Source organism: Gallinula chloropus (genome assembly GCF_964237585.1).
Source record: "Gallinula chloropus genome assembly, chromosome: 3".
NCBI lineage: Eukaryota > Metazoa > Chordata > Aves > Gruiformes > Rallidae > Gallinula > Gallinula chloropus.
In genome coordinates, this window is record NC_140087.1 from 98,158,143 (window position 1) to 98,176,381 (window position 18,239).

At 38.7% G+C, this 18,239-nt stretch overlaps 1 protein-coding gene across 1 annotated transcript in view; it reads right to left on the bottom strand.

The window, feature by feature from the left end:
- The window catches only part of AGPAT5 (1-acylglycerol-3-phosphate O-acyltransferase 5), a 54,575-nt gene that overhangs the window by 14,715 nt on the left and 21,621 nt on the right, over positions 1 to 18,239 (bottom strand). Inside the window, exons 5-6 of the mRNA XM_084261574.1 lie at positions 10,467 to 10,557; positions 1,170 to 1,331 (exon numbers count right to left, since the gene is read on the bottom strand). Coding sequence (XP_084117700.1) covers positions 1,170 to 1,331; positions 10,467 to 10,557 — 253 coding nt within the window. The remainder of the gene's footprint in view (positions 1 to 1,169; positions 1,332 to 10,466; positions 10,558 to 18,239) is intronic.

The following is an 18,239-nucleotide window of genomic DNA, read 5'->3' on the forward strand; positions in this document are numbered from 1 at the left end:
AACAAAACTTTAAATAATGAAACCTGTAAAATTGAGTTCAAAGTAAAATTATAAATTTTAAAATGTTAAATCATAAAAAGTATTTTTGATATTTATCCACAATAAATGCCTGTTTGGAATAAAACTTCCATAAAATAAAACCATCCTAAGATCTTACAGTACACACAAGTGTTAATGCACAATGTTAGCAATTTTGTTGCTCACCTATCCAGAAGAATTTTAAACAGGGTCAAAATGTAAAAATAGAGAAGTCCCAAAGCTCTAAGCCAGAAAAGCTTTGAAGCCATTACACATTCCTTGCCCAAAAGCCTGAACGCCTCTTTGGAACTACTGTGGCTTCACCCCCATCACTTAGTATCAGTAGTACAAGAGAGTCAGAAGTACCTCTTTAGGCCATCTAGCAACAGCTGTGCGCAGATACACTCGAGTAACACACCAACTACAACTGGAAGGAAAGATGATGTCTGGTCCTCCATTCATGGTTACTTAAAAAAACCCCTAACAGACCAAAACACACCGAAGCACCATGAAAAAACAGCAGACTGAAGATCTCTGTCCCAGAGTTTTCCCCAACAGCCAGCCCAGAACTTGCTTCTTTTTTGTTAGATTACTCAAGAAACATGCAATAAATTTATCCCATTCCCTTAAAATGCTGTAGGTGATTAAAATGCTAGAGCAAGTAAAGCCTACTGGCATAAAATGCTGTTATGTGTTTGTAAGGTCACTGGGTATGTGTGGGAATTTTAAAAAATGACAGTAAAATACTATTACTACACATCTTCCCTTTAAAATACATGCTGGCAATTACATCACATGTACGCATATGTAGCACTGCAAAGGGCAAGAGTCTTTATGATGAAGCAAAATCCTAGTGCTAGAAGAAACATGAAGGAAAAAGGGGGCCAAGTTAATTTTAACTCCAAAGAGCACTTGTATGCAGAGTTTAATGACAGAAATATTGTTTGAATGAAATAGGGAAGGGGAGGGCAGGAATGTCACAGGTTAACTACTGAAAAGCCTAGACAGCGATGAAAAGTGTGCTACCAAGGTGTGGGAAGACAGCTGAAGCACTGTGGAGATTATCTTCAGAGCATTACAAAAGCACCTGAAGTTGGTTCTGTATATTCATGAGTATATGGCTGCGGCATGTCTCATGTACATTGACTCACCTGTCATAGATGGTGCCAGTTTTCTTTGCCCTTTGTGGTCCACAGTACCTTCATAAGCTACAGTCACATCATACACTGCATCCAGATAGTCTTTCATTGTGTCAATGGCGACGTGAGTTGCCTTCACACGTGGTGTTAGCACATGCTTTAATATAGCAAGTCCTAGAGGGGAAAAACAGTAATTACAGTGTTTGAAAATAACCAGACTACATTCACAAAAGGAACATCATGTCAAGGAACTTCATCATCCTCACTCAAAATCATAAAATGTTTATTTTTAGCCTCAATTCTCAGTTGAGAGTGTATGTGTATGCATGCTGCATCCACTCTACTGAGCACATGTAGTACATGAAACAGAAATCCTAAAGGATACTAATTACAAAAAAGCTGCTCAACAAAAGAGTCTGTTTCATAGCTCTTGCTCTAGAAGCAGCGATCATTTTAATGTGGTTCATCAGTGATGAAACAGCACTTCTCTTTACTGTTTATGTTTGGCCAACTGAGGCAAAAAAAGAAAGCAAACTGAGAAATACTAAACATGCAGGACAAAGACTTCTGAAATTCTGCATCGGGAACAGATTTGGTAGGCAAGGTGTAAGTGCAGATGATGTCAAGCATGCCTAATGCTCACCTGGCATTCTACTTCCACAGGACAAACCAATTTTGTCAGCATACAACATGCTCCAACAGCATGTTGGATTTCTCAAAAATCACCATGCTACCAGAAATTGCCATGTGTTTTGTTATTTTCTCCTATAGATTCTAGTTTTTCCTGCTTCTGCTTCCTTCTCCCTAATGGCATGTTCTGGGATGCTAGACATGGTTACTCTGAGGGTCCTCACTTTGGGGGACAACAGAAGAAAGCAGTTAGAAGACAGCTTCAGGCCACTGCAATGACTCGCTGCTACAGAAAGCAGGACATTCCACTTCATCCTTGCAGTGGTTTCCCCTACTGCTCTTTTTCTTGCATGTCTGTTCCTGCTGCTACCCTTGTATTGCCTTGGTACCCCTCTCCCACCAGCTGACCAAACTTGCCATCCCAGCAGAAAACTAATCAGGGAAGGGGAAAATAAAGCACCAAAAACCAACAGCAAGGACGAAACCTTCTCTGTTTCCTTGCAAACAATGTATTACAATTGACTTGGCTACTAACGAATGCCAAGTCACAGAAAGCAACTGTTGTCCTTAACCATCCAGGCCAAGACACAAAGATTGGTACACGAAGAACACAAGGACACAGGGTTTAACAGCACTCCCCAAGTCTTAACAGCAGTATTTCATACCCATATCTACATCAGCTGACCACTTCCACCTAGAGCACACAAATACAATGGGCTGATAAGCATACACTTCATTCTATTTCTAAAATTTTAACACACAGTGACTTTCAAAATGAAAGCAAACAAAAAACCCTACACCTTTTTGTAATGTGAACACAGCTCTTCCACACTTAATATAAAACACTTATAAGAAAAAAAGCGTATTATGCAAAAAATCTATTCTGCTATAAGATGTGTATGTTTCTCAGAGAGAAGTATGAGAATGAAGTTGCAATTATTCCTCTCTAGCCTTATTTTTCATTGGCATATGCTTCAGTCCATTTCTGAAGACCCATCCATTGGTGCCACTGGTTCCCGATAGATGACAGAATTTTTTTTAAACTAAACATTGTGCTTTTGATTGATTCTGCAAGCAGAAAGCTACTAAAAAAGATAATATATTATGTCCTAATTTTTTACTGAATTCCTCTCCCTTGCTGGGCAAAGCATACTTTGACCTAAAATTATGAAAATGTCTACTGTACACTGTAAAATAAATCCCAGAATTACAGAATGGTTTGGGTTGGAAAGAACCTTAAAGATCATCTACTTCCAATCCCCAAAGCCATGGGCAGGAACACCTTCCAAATGGATCTAACATTCTTATAATTGAAAATTTCAGTATAAGTCATTATCTTGATTTCTTAGTACCTGCTAATAATCACCTTGTCTGAACAAAGAGACAAAGGGTTATTTACTAGCAGTGCTTCTGAAGTCACTGTTCAAAGCTTTACCGGCAATAGTGATAACTGTCTATGCAAAATGTTATATGGATCATGTAAATATTTTGAAGCATAACATGGCAGTGTTTTCTTAGCTTGTGAACTGTTACATCAAACAGCTGATTATGTTATGTTTCCAAACGTTTATTCTGTAAATGAAGCACTGAGTATTCTAGTGTTGTGCCAGTAAGGGTTTTGGTGTGGACATTCCACCCAACACAACTCTTGGTGATCTGAATTCCCAAACATATCCTAAAACCACTGTCATTCTTTTCCTGCCCAACTCATCTTCCCCTCAACCAAGATACTACCATGGGGAAGAAAAAGGGAACAGGCTTCAGGAAGACTTGAATCCTCTAGACAAATTAATTTGGGTATCTAAGATTAGTCAGAGTTTTTTTGTATCCATGGCCAGTTTTGGTGATGAGGATGGGCAGTGACAGTCTATGAAGTGCCATTGTACTTCATAGTCCCTCTTACTCCTTGTACTACCAGGGAACTCCTGAAGATTCACATACAAACTGAGCAGGCATCTAATTCAAATCTATAATAAAGAAACTCCATAACCCACTATTCAGAAATACTCCAGTGGATGACAAACATGCGGCAACACCAGGAGTTCTGCACATCCTTTAGAAGAACCGGTTTTATAAAAACATTAAGCACACATTCTTGCAGTTACTCAATGATCTTTGCTAAAGTCAACATAACAGAATTTAAACCCAAGTATTTACAGTATAGTTACCTTGGCAAGCTGCCTGCATCCAATTCACAAAACACACTGTGCTTAAACTGTTTTTAATGTTGTGCAATACTAAGTTAGGACTCTCTGTCAAAGTATTTGAGGTCGTGAGATTTTATTTTAAATGCCAAAGAAAATGAACTAGATGTCCAATAATGTAATACTCTACCTTAAAATGCTATAGCTTTGCTCTTCTATGTTAGCTGACTTTTAAATAATAAACAGGCATAAAAATACAAAAATAATGTGAAAATTTAAAGAAATATGGTGAGAAATAGTACTTCAAATATCATCCATTTACTATACCAGAGAAAGATGCTGGATTACCTCTGAAATTCTGCAAGAAAACTGCATTAAATCAAACAAGGTTTTAGTTTGGGAAGCACAAAGGCCCCAATCATTAAAATCTATAGAACTTTTATCTAAAACATGAACAAAACTGACCAAACAAAACATCACTTATCTAACCTCTCAGGGTGAAGTGACATATTAGTCATGTTTGTACCCCCGACGTGCACGCACCGTACTTTTAAATGGGAAGAATGAAAAAACAGCTCTAAATTAAGATACTCTGTGCACATTACATCAGCACTATTACATCATCAGAAGTTACATGCTCACTGAAAGCTGATGTCAGAATTTGTTTGAGGGGTTCTCTCCCCACAAAAACCTTATTACTTGACACTACAAAAACTGAAAGCAGGGTGAAAAACAATTGATTTCAATACCGATTAGATTTTTCTTTCCTTATTTTTCCTTTTTTTTGTGTTTGTGAGCATGCAGAAGTGATGTCACATTGAAAGCTTTGCAGTTACCTGGGGTGTACCCACCTGATACTGAGTTCCCACCAGCCTTCTGGAATGCCCCCCAGTGATTGGAGCCTTACTCACTGAAACCAGTGTGAGACGTACAAAAGGACATATGGTGGGAGACTCCATACATTCATATGCTAGTATTCCGCCTACATAAATGTTCCACCTATATAAATAGGTTTCAGCTGACTGTAGTATTAAAAAAATTACATGCTCTTGTAAGAAGTATTTTCTGTTGCCATGAACTAAAGTACAAGAAATGCAAGCACTCTCCTCAGGAAGAGTACAACCATCCCATAGCAAATCACAGAAGACACCACACTGGCACACTTTCTTCTGCAATGGCCATCTACAGAAACACAAGGTAGTTTCTTGCTTTCCTCCAGATGGCTCAATTTCTTCCAGATGGCTTTCAGTAACAGAAATCCTTTCTTCATCCTAACAGTATGTCCCTCAAATGCTACTTGAGGGCCACACCACAGCCTTTTTTTTTAAAAAAAAGAGAATATACATATTCTCCTTTCCACATATCACTGTGCTTTTTAAATCAAACTTGCTTACATGAAAGTGTGTGGAAAACATATCACCAAAAGCTATTTTTCTTTAGAGACAGTTCCAAATAACATCTATGGGTATTAAATACTTCAGATTGCTTTAAAATTCAATCTAGAGCCAATGCCAAGATCTAGAATGGAAATATTTTCAATTAGCTCAGTTGAAATACCTCTTTTCTACATGACCTGTAAAACCAATTTTGAGATAAGCATATCCTGCACATCCAAACATCTTAGCAGAAAGCATAATACTAGTTAAGATAAACTTAGCATTAAAAACATTTACACTTGAAACTTTTCTGCATAAAAACAAGGGAGATAATCAAGCAAACATTTTAGGTATTCATTTATTAAATGACCTTTGTTAGAAATCAAACATTAATACAAAATTCCATTAATACCTTTCACTAGGGAAGGTTGTTTTGTCTTCACTCAGCAAAAGCAAGCCAAGTTATATTTAACAAGCTTCTTACACCTTTCTCTCTGACATTTCAGACTTAGTAACATTTAGAGAACTTTGGATCATTCCTATTTATTTTCAAATCTTTAGAATGTCTTTTCTTATCATTTGGATAAAATTAATGTTCTACTAAGCCTAAGAAATTTGTGGGTGTTTGGAACACTAGAGAGGTCTAACTCCTAGAAAACTATCAAAAATCTATATAGGTATCTTTTGGTAACATATAAATGGAGTAATTTTTATACCAGAAATAATGATTGTGTATTTTGTGGGTTTCATGGGAATTTTGTTCTATAGTCCACTACCAATAAAACCACCCAGCCTTACAAAATGTAGTTTGGTTTGAAAAAAATACAGAAAATAAAAATTACTACCTCTAACACTATGACAAGAGCAGATTTAAATCCCAACGAAAATATAAATACCATATACACACTATAATTCTGTGGACTCAACAACTCAAGCCCACTGACTAGTATGGAAGAAGCACTGCTCTTTTAAGGTGCCTGAAAGTAACAGATCAGAGCCTAAAAGGCATCACCAATATGTAAGTCAACTGAAGAAGAATAACCACCAGATTTTGAAGAAGGGAATCATGTCAGCCAACTACTCCCTTACAAAAACTATAGCAAATTCTAAACTAAAGCAAACACTAAACTAAGAATCACTGACAATATACTTAAGTAGTGGATGTTGGGTGGCAAAAAGCTCTGGGAAAAGGGGGGAAAAGGGGCAAAACACAAACCCTCACATCTTTGAGAGAGAGTGGAAGGAGAAATATTTCATTTGGTTATGAGAATCTTACAAGATGTCCCATTAGAAACACATTAGTCACCAATGATACTGAAACTTGGAGGAAAAGAGAGCCTTTCCTGGTAGCAATTGCTGGAATCACCTCATGCAGCCACCTACTTCCCGTAAGTGGAGTACGACAAATAGCACCTGGTTCAAATCCAGCTAACGTGGCACATATCCCAGTTGGCTTGGAAGTGGGGGGTTTCATTTGCCTCCAACAGCATTGTGAAAACCCAAAGTACGTCACCTGATATACTGGCAGCACTGCTCAGAGTTTGCTGTGGCTGTGAAATCCCAGCAAATACTGCTATTTTGGCCAACCAAGATAAACACGTGATTATTTTTCTCAACTCCACAGAATTTAACATGTTCTGTGAATAACTCCTGCACTAAGCCTATGATCAATAACCAAACAAATTAGTTTTAGATAGGCAACTTTTGCTTTTGTTTTTAAACTTAAGGAATAGCATTTTTCCTTCCCTAATGCAATTAAACAAATGCACTTTGATTTTAAAATGCTCTCTGTTCTATCCTGAAGAAAAATCTGATTCTATTGGAATTTTTTGTCAATTGTAAAACAAGTAGGAAGAGCTATATTTAGTTTCTATGGGTACTAGCATTACCCTTAGATGATAACATTTTGTTTAATCACCATAAATCCAGTACTCCTTGAAGTATGCAACTTTCTATATCTCACTGAATACAGTTACAGTAGACAGAACTTATAGCAGAGTTCAAATTAATTAGAACAGTTTTGCTGTGTCGAATCCATCAGTGCTGAAGGCTAATATACACATGCCAGTCTCCAAAAAGACTGAAACCCAGGAATATCAATGCCCTAGTTTTATAATTTTTACCTCTAGATGTTTTTGGCATTCTTTGGTTTTAATAAACAAAAACTTGGCAGTACATTCAACTTGAACTTGGCAAGGTAATTAATGACAAATTGCAAGGTCAGTTCGTGGGTTTCATTTTTTACTGTATAATATCCCTTATTTCTTTCTAAAAATAGCAAGAAAGTACATGTCTCTACTCCTTCCCTAGAAGTTTCTCTGTGCATTGTAGCCTTTAGTCTCAACTTACTCAGCTGATCTACAAGATCTGTTGGATCTACCTTGTCTATTTGATTTGCCTGTGTTTCAGAAAGAGGAAATCCATCTTGCTAGGTGTCTGGGTTTTGTGAAAAATCCACAGAACAAACTGTAACACCTCTTTCAAGGGTGACCTTAAACACCTTTAAATTGTTTTGCTGTTTGTTATCCCTCCATCCTATTCACAGACAGATAAGATTTATTTATGTATTCACATCAATGAAAAAATATATAGAAGTTGAAATCAGATATGTGAAAGTATGTCTTTGGATGTCAACCTAAGACTTTTTTTAAAAATTTCTTTCTGTTCAACTGGTCCTAAGACCATTTGTAAAGAGACAGCAACTGTGTCCAAACTGCTGTTTGCTTAAAAAAGAACATCAAGCTCATTAACTGGTCATGCTAAGCCCAGGTAATTAAGTTCAGCCCAATAACTCTGCTTAAACTAATAAACATTCTCTAGAAAAGAACCCCAACCTTTTCATACTTTCTGTTTGCAAAGCTACTAAAACATACACACGCTTATGTCATAAACAGTATTTCAGACAGCACAATAAACACAAATTATGCTTGTGCATAGAAACAGATTCTTTTAATCTTTGGATATAGTATCACAGGTCCTCACATGAATATGAAGTTTAATTCTTCTCAATTAAACAATTTATTCCAGTATTACACTTGCACTATTTGCTCAGCATATAAACTGTGCAAAAACGTGGGACAAAGTCATAAAGTTTACATTTTAAGGTACAAGACCCAAAAAAAAAAAATCCCCTGCACGTCTGTAAACCCAACACTGAAGCACTGTGCTCTGTAACAAACACACTGAGATGACAAGACTACATTATCAAGACTGTTTCATATACCCAAAAGGAATTCAGTACAAATTTTAAACTATATGTGTCTCATTCATCTGACTGGCAGAACTACCGGGCTTTACTACCTTTCCTAAAACTGTAGGGAATAAGAAACTCTAAGATGTTCAGACATGCATGCAATTTTGGGGCTTTAGTTCACCTCAGCAGCGTCACGTAACAGCCCTCACATGCTCACAAGGAGCGCGCTCAGCACTCAATCTACACGCAACCAACTGGTGAGGTGTTTGGTCATGGCTCCCATGGTGCAGCCCCAACACGTGGCCAGCAGCCAGGATGGTGGTGGCACTGGGGCTGCTGGGTGGAAGCTGCACAGCGGTGTGTGGGACCCTGGGGCGTCGCTGTCATCCCCCACCAGCAGCCAAGCAGACTTGCCCATCCTTGTAGCTGGCTGATGCACCGGTATGTGCCCCGTGGCTTGCAGCCATCACAACCGGTTGGCATGCAGGTTTCAGTGTCAGCCATCCCTGCTTCTCCGCATTCTTGTACAAGGGATGCTCTAATTCAAGTGAGTATCAATCCTCACACAAACTTGCAGGGGAGCCAGGTCTGACACAGACTGCTTCCCATTCTCTCCACATAAAAGGTTGAGGAGAAACCACCAACAAAAGAACACAGCAACGGGGAAAAGCAGGTCAAGATGATTCCACCCTAGAACAGGAGATGCTTCCTGTCCAATAAATATTTGTCTCGAGAGTTTTTAAAAAGAGTAACCCTTACAAAATAAAACCAGTCCAATATGAGAGAAAAGCACTAGAAGGAACGAACAGTTGCTCTGAAGCACACAAACAGTGTTTTACTGTTTTGCAGCCTGTAGAGATATAGTTAAGAGGTTTATTAAAGTAATGACAAGAGCCCTTTCTTATCTGTGAAAAAGGAGAGAGGAAAAAAACCCCTCTATCAAACACCCTCTCTGAGCTCTCAAAGAACTGCCAGCCTAAATGAAGCATTTGACTTTCATTTCCGACAGGAAAAATGAAGTGATGAATAAATATGTTATAACTTAAGCTCTCCTGCTCATACACGCAAGCAAATTCCATTCTTCCCAAGGAGGAGAATAAAAGCATATATCCTTTTGGACAAGCTAACAATACTTAGCAGCTTGATGATATCAACAGGCTGATTCACAGACTTGTGAATTCATTTCAGTGTGTCACAGAAATGAATTTACCAGATCCATTTGTTATTCTTTGTTTACCTTCAGAGTGAATTATTTCACTTTTGATCAACAGGAAAAAACAACACCAGGAAACCTGTTCACTGAACTGTTGGGACTGAAAAGTTGACGTGCGTTGTGCATACGGTATGAGATAAATGAAAAGCTTGGGAGCCTTAGATTTTTTTGCAAGCCTTTCCAAAGATTAAGTAATTCCATCTGCAGTTATAGAGATGACGCCAACAATCAAAGTGACTACAGAAGAAAGTTCAACCAAGCAAGGGCAAGACTGGAAAGTGAGAGAGGAACAAACCCAAAAAGCCATGACATTTCTAATGGCAATTAAAAAAAGATGTGATGAAAGTTTTTTTCTTTTAAGGCACAACAATCTCTAGGCAAATATTCTTTCTATCAAATAACAACTGTAATTGGAGCTACAATGTCAGCTTAAGGTAGAACAGTGCCCTGATCCAGTGTAGACAATTCTTACGTCCCTGCAAAAGCACAAAAAGACACATACACAGATACCCAAAGAAACTAAAGAGAGCTTTCTGGACAATTAATATTTTGTACTATGTGAAACGCACGAAATGTCTGTATATAAGGTACTCTCATCTTACTCAGTGATAACACAAACACTGGCTCTTGCTATGCTAATATTTAAGTATCAGGCAGGCTTGACAGTCCAGTGAAGGTGAGATCATTATTCATATTATATAACGTATGCTAACACCGTAACAAAAGAACATTTTCAAAACTTTTGTTGCTTACCTTCCTTTTCAGCAAATGACTGACTATCTGCAATGACTTTTGGTATTTCCGGATTGTAACGAGTCCCCTCTGGAAAAATCACTAAATACATCTGTGGGATTGAAAAGAAACAAGACAGACAAGTTCATACAATGAACGTAAGCTGATTCCTTTTACAGAAACTATTTGACTTGATAGGTCCAATATTGTATTTAGTTCCCACCATCAACTACTGTAAGGGTCCAAAGACAATCAGAATACTGGAGCTGATCTCTTATCTCTAAGAAAACAATTTTCTCTGCATGTTCACTACCAGAAGTTGCCTCGGTGATTAGGAAGGGAGATACCACGTGGCAACAGAAGAGAACGAGTCCAAAGCAGCATATATCAACAATACCTGTTTCATTAAGTAGGATAAGAGGAACTCAAAACATAGCTTCTACCCCTTGACATGTCACAGATAACCTTTTTTTTTGCTTTAATACAGATCTTGTATCTAATCTTTCTTTACACTGAAATCTACATTTAATTCCATTAATAACTGAAAATGCTATTAATTGAAATTGTAACAGATCAGCTATTTATGCGTCTCACTGTATCAGACATTAAAAATACCATGAACTTAAACTGACAGCTTAGCATAATTTGAACTGCAGAATTACATTCCTTCAAGCATACATGTCTGCAAAGTTACATTTCCCCAGCAAATCCATTTGCTTGCCTACTCAGTAACAACCATCTGTATGTAAAGGCTGCCTGAGTATCTGTAAAATTAATGTACCCAATAAAGGCAGTCAAGTTTGATGAATTTTCCATTTGCTTTTGACACAGAACAGAAGTTTCCATTTTTTTTTTTTGGTAGCTGTCTTGCATAATCTCCTACATACAAAGCTAATGTAAAACATCACTAGAACAGTGAAATTTTCATACGGGGGGCTCATCTGCAGAACAAAAGGCTACTGGCACAAATGGTGGCAGTGCCACTCAACCAGCATGGAGCCGAATGTCAACTGACACATTCATAGTAAAACTGTGCCTGCTGTGCCTAGACTAACTGGTTTATTTTCATAGACATAGGACTCTCAAGAAATACTTGAAAGAAGAGATAGTGGATTTACACAACAGTCAAAGGAGGATTATCAGAGAGTACAGGAAGATACAAGTGAGAGCCCACATCATGAAAAGATGCAAAGTAAAGTAAAAGCTCAGAAGAGACACACAGGAACATAACTTTGTGCTTCTGGCTCACAATATACCAGTATGCTGGTATGTGCACTTCATGACAGCAGAGAAGGCTGAATGCAGAAAGACAGGACCCACCCAAGCAAGCCCTCCAGAATGGCATTACTCTGAGGAAGGTTGCAAGATGCACTAAAATGCGGAGGAGGGAAGAAATCTAGGAAGTGTGCCAGCCAGTGAAGCCAGCAAGAACTCCAGAAAGAGGAGAATGGAGTACACAGTCTAGAATTTAGCAGGGCACAAGGAGAGGAAATCATATTATTAACAATGGCAAAACCAGTGTCAGTAGAGTGGTACAAAGAGAGCTAGAGGAACAAAAGGCAGTACCTGTCATGGCACGTTTGGGTAGGACAACTGTCAGACTGCAGAGGCAGGTAAACTCCTGAAGAATGTTCAAGGACTGGCAGAAGCCCAAGAAGTATACAGAATTATTGGGTAAAGAACAAAAGAAAATGGGTCTAGGAGGCAAGGTGCTTAATTTTTTCTAACAGGACAGCAGCATAAGCACAAGGACAGTACAGGAATCCTTATACCCAGATGTAGTCCACACTTATCCCAGCCTGTATACATTTCATCTCTAAAATACACTGTTGAGATATTTACGTGACTAGGCAAAATTTATTAAAGATATCTGGAAAGAGCATGATATTAAAATCCTGATGTATTATTTTCATAAATGTGCTCATATCCAAAGCACTTAATGTGGACCCTTCAAATGATACTCAAAAGTTATGGTTACTCCTCATCATTAAAGAATGATTACTCATCTCCAAAGGGACGTAGTGACTCTAACAGGTAATAACTGACAGAGCAAAGTGAACACCACAGGATAAGAATACCATTCTTGGTGCAGAGATCAGTGTTTAAAAGCCTGTAATATCACTGGTCTTCAAGCAGATAATCAGCCACTAAAAGCTGATTACACAACAGAGAATAGCATGTACTAACTATGTGTGTAATACCAAGCAGAGGTATTTTGGTTGTTCTTGTAAACCTCAAACACAAGCAGCTGAACAGCTCTGCTGACCAGAATCTGAGTATCTCTGAACTGAAAGCATATCAACAAGACCAAGAAGTGCCCTTTGCTTTAAATTCAGAATATATAAACCTAATATGTATCTTGTTAGAAATACTTTACCTGAGTAAAATTCATGAATGTAAACAGATGTCCTATTTATACTCACGTACAGTCCTACACAAGACAAAGGTATTGTGCTAGTGTGATTTGGCCTAAAAAAAATCTACATGTACAACCGTCTTTTCTCCCACCATGGGCAGCAGAAGCTAGATCCTGAAATGCTATTTCAAGTAACTATAAGAACTACAAAACTCCACCGTTTTAATAACTCAATAGGCTCTCCTGAACTTGGATTAAGAACTACTGATATGTAGGGGCATTTTAGCTGCCTACCAGGTACAGCTAAGGGAAATTTTAATATAGAATTTTTTCATTTAGGGCAATTAGCTACATAAGAGTTACACACTTTATCACAGCGACTACAAAATACAGTAATGGTGTTCACAATGACGTAGATAACTTTGTACTACCTCAGTCCCCAGTTCACCAATACACCAATTTTTACCCAAGCAGAGTAGGTCCCTATGTTTGGTTACATGGTACTTTCGCACCTGTTTCTGTGTAATGGGTGGTTGTCAATGCATTCACAATCTGTCATCAATTTTCAAGTTTTAGGGAGTGGATCTGGATTCAGTTGGTAGAACCCTACTGATTTTTTTTGGTGCCAGAAAACCAGAAAAGAGGCAGGGATTACTCACAGAGTCCCCAGTCTAACATCAGTGGACTTGCCACAACCCACAAACTAAATGAATAGATGATAACAACTGTTTTTACCTGAACAGCAACTCCACTCATTTCCCCAGTGCTGTCAAGGTCTCCCTAGCAAAAAGAAACAGCAATGGCACTGAAAAGGGCCACACTTCTGATGGGGGAGTTGGGAAGCCAAGAAGTCCTTGAGATAGATCAGAATGTTACAAAAGGAGTTGGTATTTATGGGTGGAGCAGGAGAAAGGGGCACAAAGTAATAGGAGCCCCTGGGGTACATGACAAAATCATCCCAAATACAATAAACAGTGAGGAGACAAAGAGAAAACCTAGCTGAGGAGAGGGCTTTGGAGAGTATTCTGGAGAGAGTCACTGCCACTGTAGAATGTGGGGCATCAAGAAGTGGTAAATACTGACTAAAGATACCTTGCATTTACCGGACTGTTCCCAGGTGGGTGACAAGAGAAAAATGATTAAGTTTTGTTGTGTTTTTTTTTTTACGGAGTTCAAAATTCTATCAAATAACATATCTGCTTAGTTTGAATACGATTACTGCATCCTGGCAACTGGACAGATTGACATCGCAGTCCATTTAAGAGCACTGTGTAGAAGATACGCTTCTGGTGAAATGGATGAGAAACACTCAGATCAATAACTGAAAAAGATTATATTATTATATGAGAAAGCATATCTGGTATAACTGGAACGAAATACAAAAGGTGATGCGAGGAAAGCAGGCAAGGACACCCAGGATTTACAGAGAAGTTGTCAGGGATTTACAAATTAATAACTACACAACAAAATAATTACATTAAGCCTTACTGCAGTTGCATTAATACATCTGTCCCCTCCAGTTTTTTACTGTTTGCTTGGCACTGCTTCACATGGTAAAGATTTACTCTGTCACTGACTAACAAAACCAAAACAGAATGACCAGTTAAATATTGGCTGTACTGGGTTAAACTGCACCTCCCCAAATGCAGATTACTTACTCTTAATGTATAATTATAAGAAATATTAGTTACATTTTAATTTATCAAAATGAGTAGTTTGCTGTTCAGAAGAGTTAACTTTCTTTAGAAAATAAGCAGATTGTGTATATCAATTTGGATATATTGTTACATCCAGGAATGTGCTTGTCTTGTTATGACTTACATTAACACAAAAGTGTCCTTCAAATGGTGTGACTGCTCTCACAAGACAACGTAAGATTGCAATTTGTTAACAATCATCCAGACTTTACATAATTTTAAACAAAATCACATTGCTTCAACTGAGTTTTGCCAACAAAAGGCCCACTTGAGTGCACAGTTCAATGACAGTTTGAGATGCAAAATAATTTCCAGAGACAAATACGAAAATTTATTAGTTCAAGATCTTCACTAAGAAAACACGGGTGCAACAGCACTGCAGTCTAGCATCAGTTGTGTATGCCCCATTATTGCACTGTATCTGGAAGATGGGTGGGCCAACTGCAAACAGTGGGACAGAAAAAGGGGCTGTTTAAGGCAGGCAGGTGGGTAGAAGCCGTAAGATAAAGCTAGCAAGGAACACCATGTGGTCCCCCTTTCCCTGCACAAAACCAGACATACCAGATCGTTCTACTGTGAATGTAGAGGCCAAGTGGCAGCCTTATTCTTCCTGTCCATGTTCTACCTCATATTTCCTTTTTTGATAAAAATAAAATTAAACAGACAAACAAACAAACCAACCTAATTAAAGGCCTTGCCACGCTAACGAGAACAGAAGACTGGTTCTGCCTTCCTACACGTTCTCAGTTTCTTAATGGGAACAGGGATGGCTCCAGACAGACGGAACATTAATCGTTTGGATTCTTTTGTTTAAACTCTATGTGGAGAGAAATTGTAAATAACAAAGTGACCCTTAACACCAATTCCCGTCCATCTCCTCTCTATTGGCATATAATTCTTTCCTCAGCAGCTGAAAGGCAAGCTTTTCTCTAACACCACATTAAAGAAAGTACTCTGCCACGTTTGGGCAGGATGACCAAGCAACCACAGCTGCTCACTAAACTCAGGAAGAGACCACCCAGAGCTACAGCACCCCGTGCATAAATCTAGAGTAGCAGATTAATTATTTTAGCATGAAGCTGATGAGTTCAGGGCATACTTGCTTTTCTGATTACAATGTCTGCATTTTAAAAGCAATATAGTCGCTTGTGAATGTCACGCTAAGTTGTAGAACTGCAAAGTTTCTTCATGAATAATGCAGTAAGGACACAGGTTATCATGTCCTTCTGCCAGCAGTAATTGTAGGTTAAAGGGCAGTTGCAGAATCTACATTTAAATTCTCAGATAAAAATGGATTACAGAAAACTTAGTCTTCCCTTAAATGACAATTCAGTGGTCTGTGTCTTTTACCCCAGCAGACACAAACATTTTTCTACGTAAACAGGCTTTTGACAGCTTTAGTTTTGTGAAACTTACGTGTCACTCCCTACATGGTTGGACTGAAAGAGATTTAAACCAGAATGCATTTCTGCTGCTGTTACACTTCTATTTCTTCCATACTGCTACCCTAGATAATAAAGATGAAAATAGCAGCAGCTGTCTGGTAAGCATGTCCAGGCCCTATGCCCATTTCCAACACCACCAGACTTCCACGGTGCTGAATTACACCAAAAACCCCCAAATGTACCAAACTGGTCCCAAATTCATTTGGAATTAACTTAGATAAACTAGGTATCAGTTTTCAAGCCACAGAAAACACAGGAGAGAGAAGGATGATTCCAGGGAAAAGCCTTCTGGATGTATTTAATTTTGTAATCACACAGACATCCACCATGGAAAGCAGAACCATAACAGATGTAACTTTAAAGAACAAGTTTCATTATTAAACTTCCCCTTAGATTCCAGCTGGGCTAAAAATCACACACTAGCCTCTTCAGTCAATTTTGAGCACCAGAGCAACACTGAACATCATTTTCAGGTTTCCAAAGAGAAGCTGAATTAGAGGAGTTTCTAGGTACATTTAAGACTGTATTAAAAAAACCCATCTGCATTTCTATAAAGCAGACTAATTTAATGCAGAGGTCAAACCGAGCCTCTTACCACAATCAGAACCTTACTACTACAACAAATGCCTGCATTTTAGGGGGTGGAGAGGGAAGGCAGAAAGATAGACTTAACCAGAAGATGCCTCTTTGGCTAGCAAGAAATCCATGGGACCAGGCAGGAAAACACCCTGCTAGGATACTTCATGCAGACTAAGGAAAGAAAACTTAACCAGCGCTCTGCAGGGGGAGCACCCGCATAGGGGAATGACTACAAACAGGTTTCAGACATCCTGCAATTTGTCTTTGCTTATTCTATCACACTGCAAGTTTTACAGAATTAGAATCTCTGCCACTAACATACAGAAAGTAACTGGAAGTAATGCAACCTTCTCACATCCTAGGACCCTCCCTGGTAATGCAGGCACAGGTTACTACTTGGTACAACCGTCTTCTGCATGTGGACATCATTAGATTAGACACTGGACAGCAGAAGTACAGTTGCAACTCACATGGTAAGACCTGGAGAGAGATCCACTTCCTTAATTAAAACCAAAAACCCCACCCTGCTGGTACTAAATCTTAGTTCAAGACAAAATGAGTCTGAGCACTGTCTTAAACAGGGGCACTTTAGTCATTTAAGCCTCTCAGTAAGTGCAAGGCCATTTTACTTTTTCAACACTTTTAAAAGCACAAACATAAAAATAAAATTAAAAAAAATAGAAGATTACTATGAAGGTCAAAACAACCTATGCATTCCTTTTGCTCAAGCCTCAATTTCTAAATGGTTTGACACTCAGTATGTGGAGTGGCAACTCCTAATCACATCATTGTAAATAAAATGAAAGCATAACTGTTCTGTATCAAGGCTTGCTGAGTTGGTTTTCTTAACTGCAGCCAAAAAAGCAGAAAACATTTTAATGCACAGCAAGTAATGGCAGCATAGCACAGTGATTCTAACCACCGAGCCACAAACCATACAGGAAGTCATGAGAAAAGTCACTTGGCACTTACAATCATTCTTCAAATAGAAAATTATCATGAGTTTTTGGGGGTTTATTTTTTTCCCCTCCTCCAGGCACAGCAGACAGTTACTCAGTTCTAAGATGTCACTGCCATTAAAAATGATCGATCACTGGGATGACTAATTACAATTTGGTAATAACGGTTCTTGACTTTCAGAAGATCAAACACTGGGTATTCTATGAAAATACCAGTCTGACAAGCACGCAGTTGTCAAAATGTTGTCAATGAAACACAGGGAACACCAACAGTTTCTCAAGAAAGGTGCTACAGCTCACGTTCTGATTTAGTTCGGCTCCCCCCTGCCCTCTACTGTCTGTAGACAGGATCACGAAGTTCATGCCATTCATAGAATCATAGAATGGTCTGGGTTGGAAGGGACCCCAAGGATCATAGAGCTCCAACCCCCCTGCCACAGGCAGGGGCACCAAGCTCCAGGCCCGGATCTACACAAGGCTGCCCAGGGCCCCATCCAACCTGGCCTTGAACACCTCCAGGGATGGGGAATCCACCACCTCTCTGGGCAGCCTGTTCCAGCACCTCACCACTCTTTCTGTAAAAAACTTCCCCCTAACATCTAATCTAAACCTTCTCTCCTTTAGCTTTAGTCCATTCCCCCTTGTCCTGCCATTATCTGCTCTTTTAAAAAGTTGAATCCCATCCTGCTTATAAGCTCCCTTCAGGTACTGGACTAGCCACATTTTCCGAAGTTTAATTAGAGGTATCCCTCTAGTCA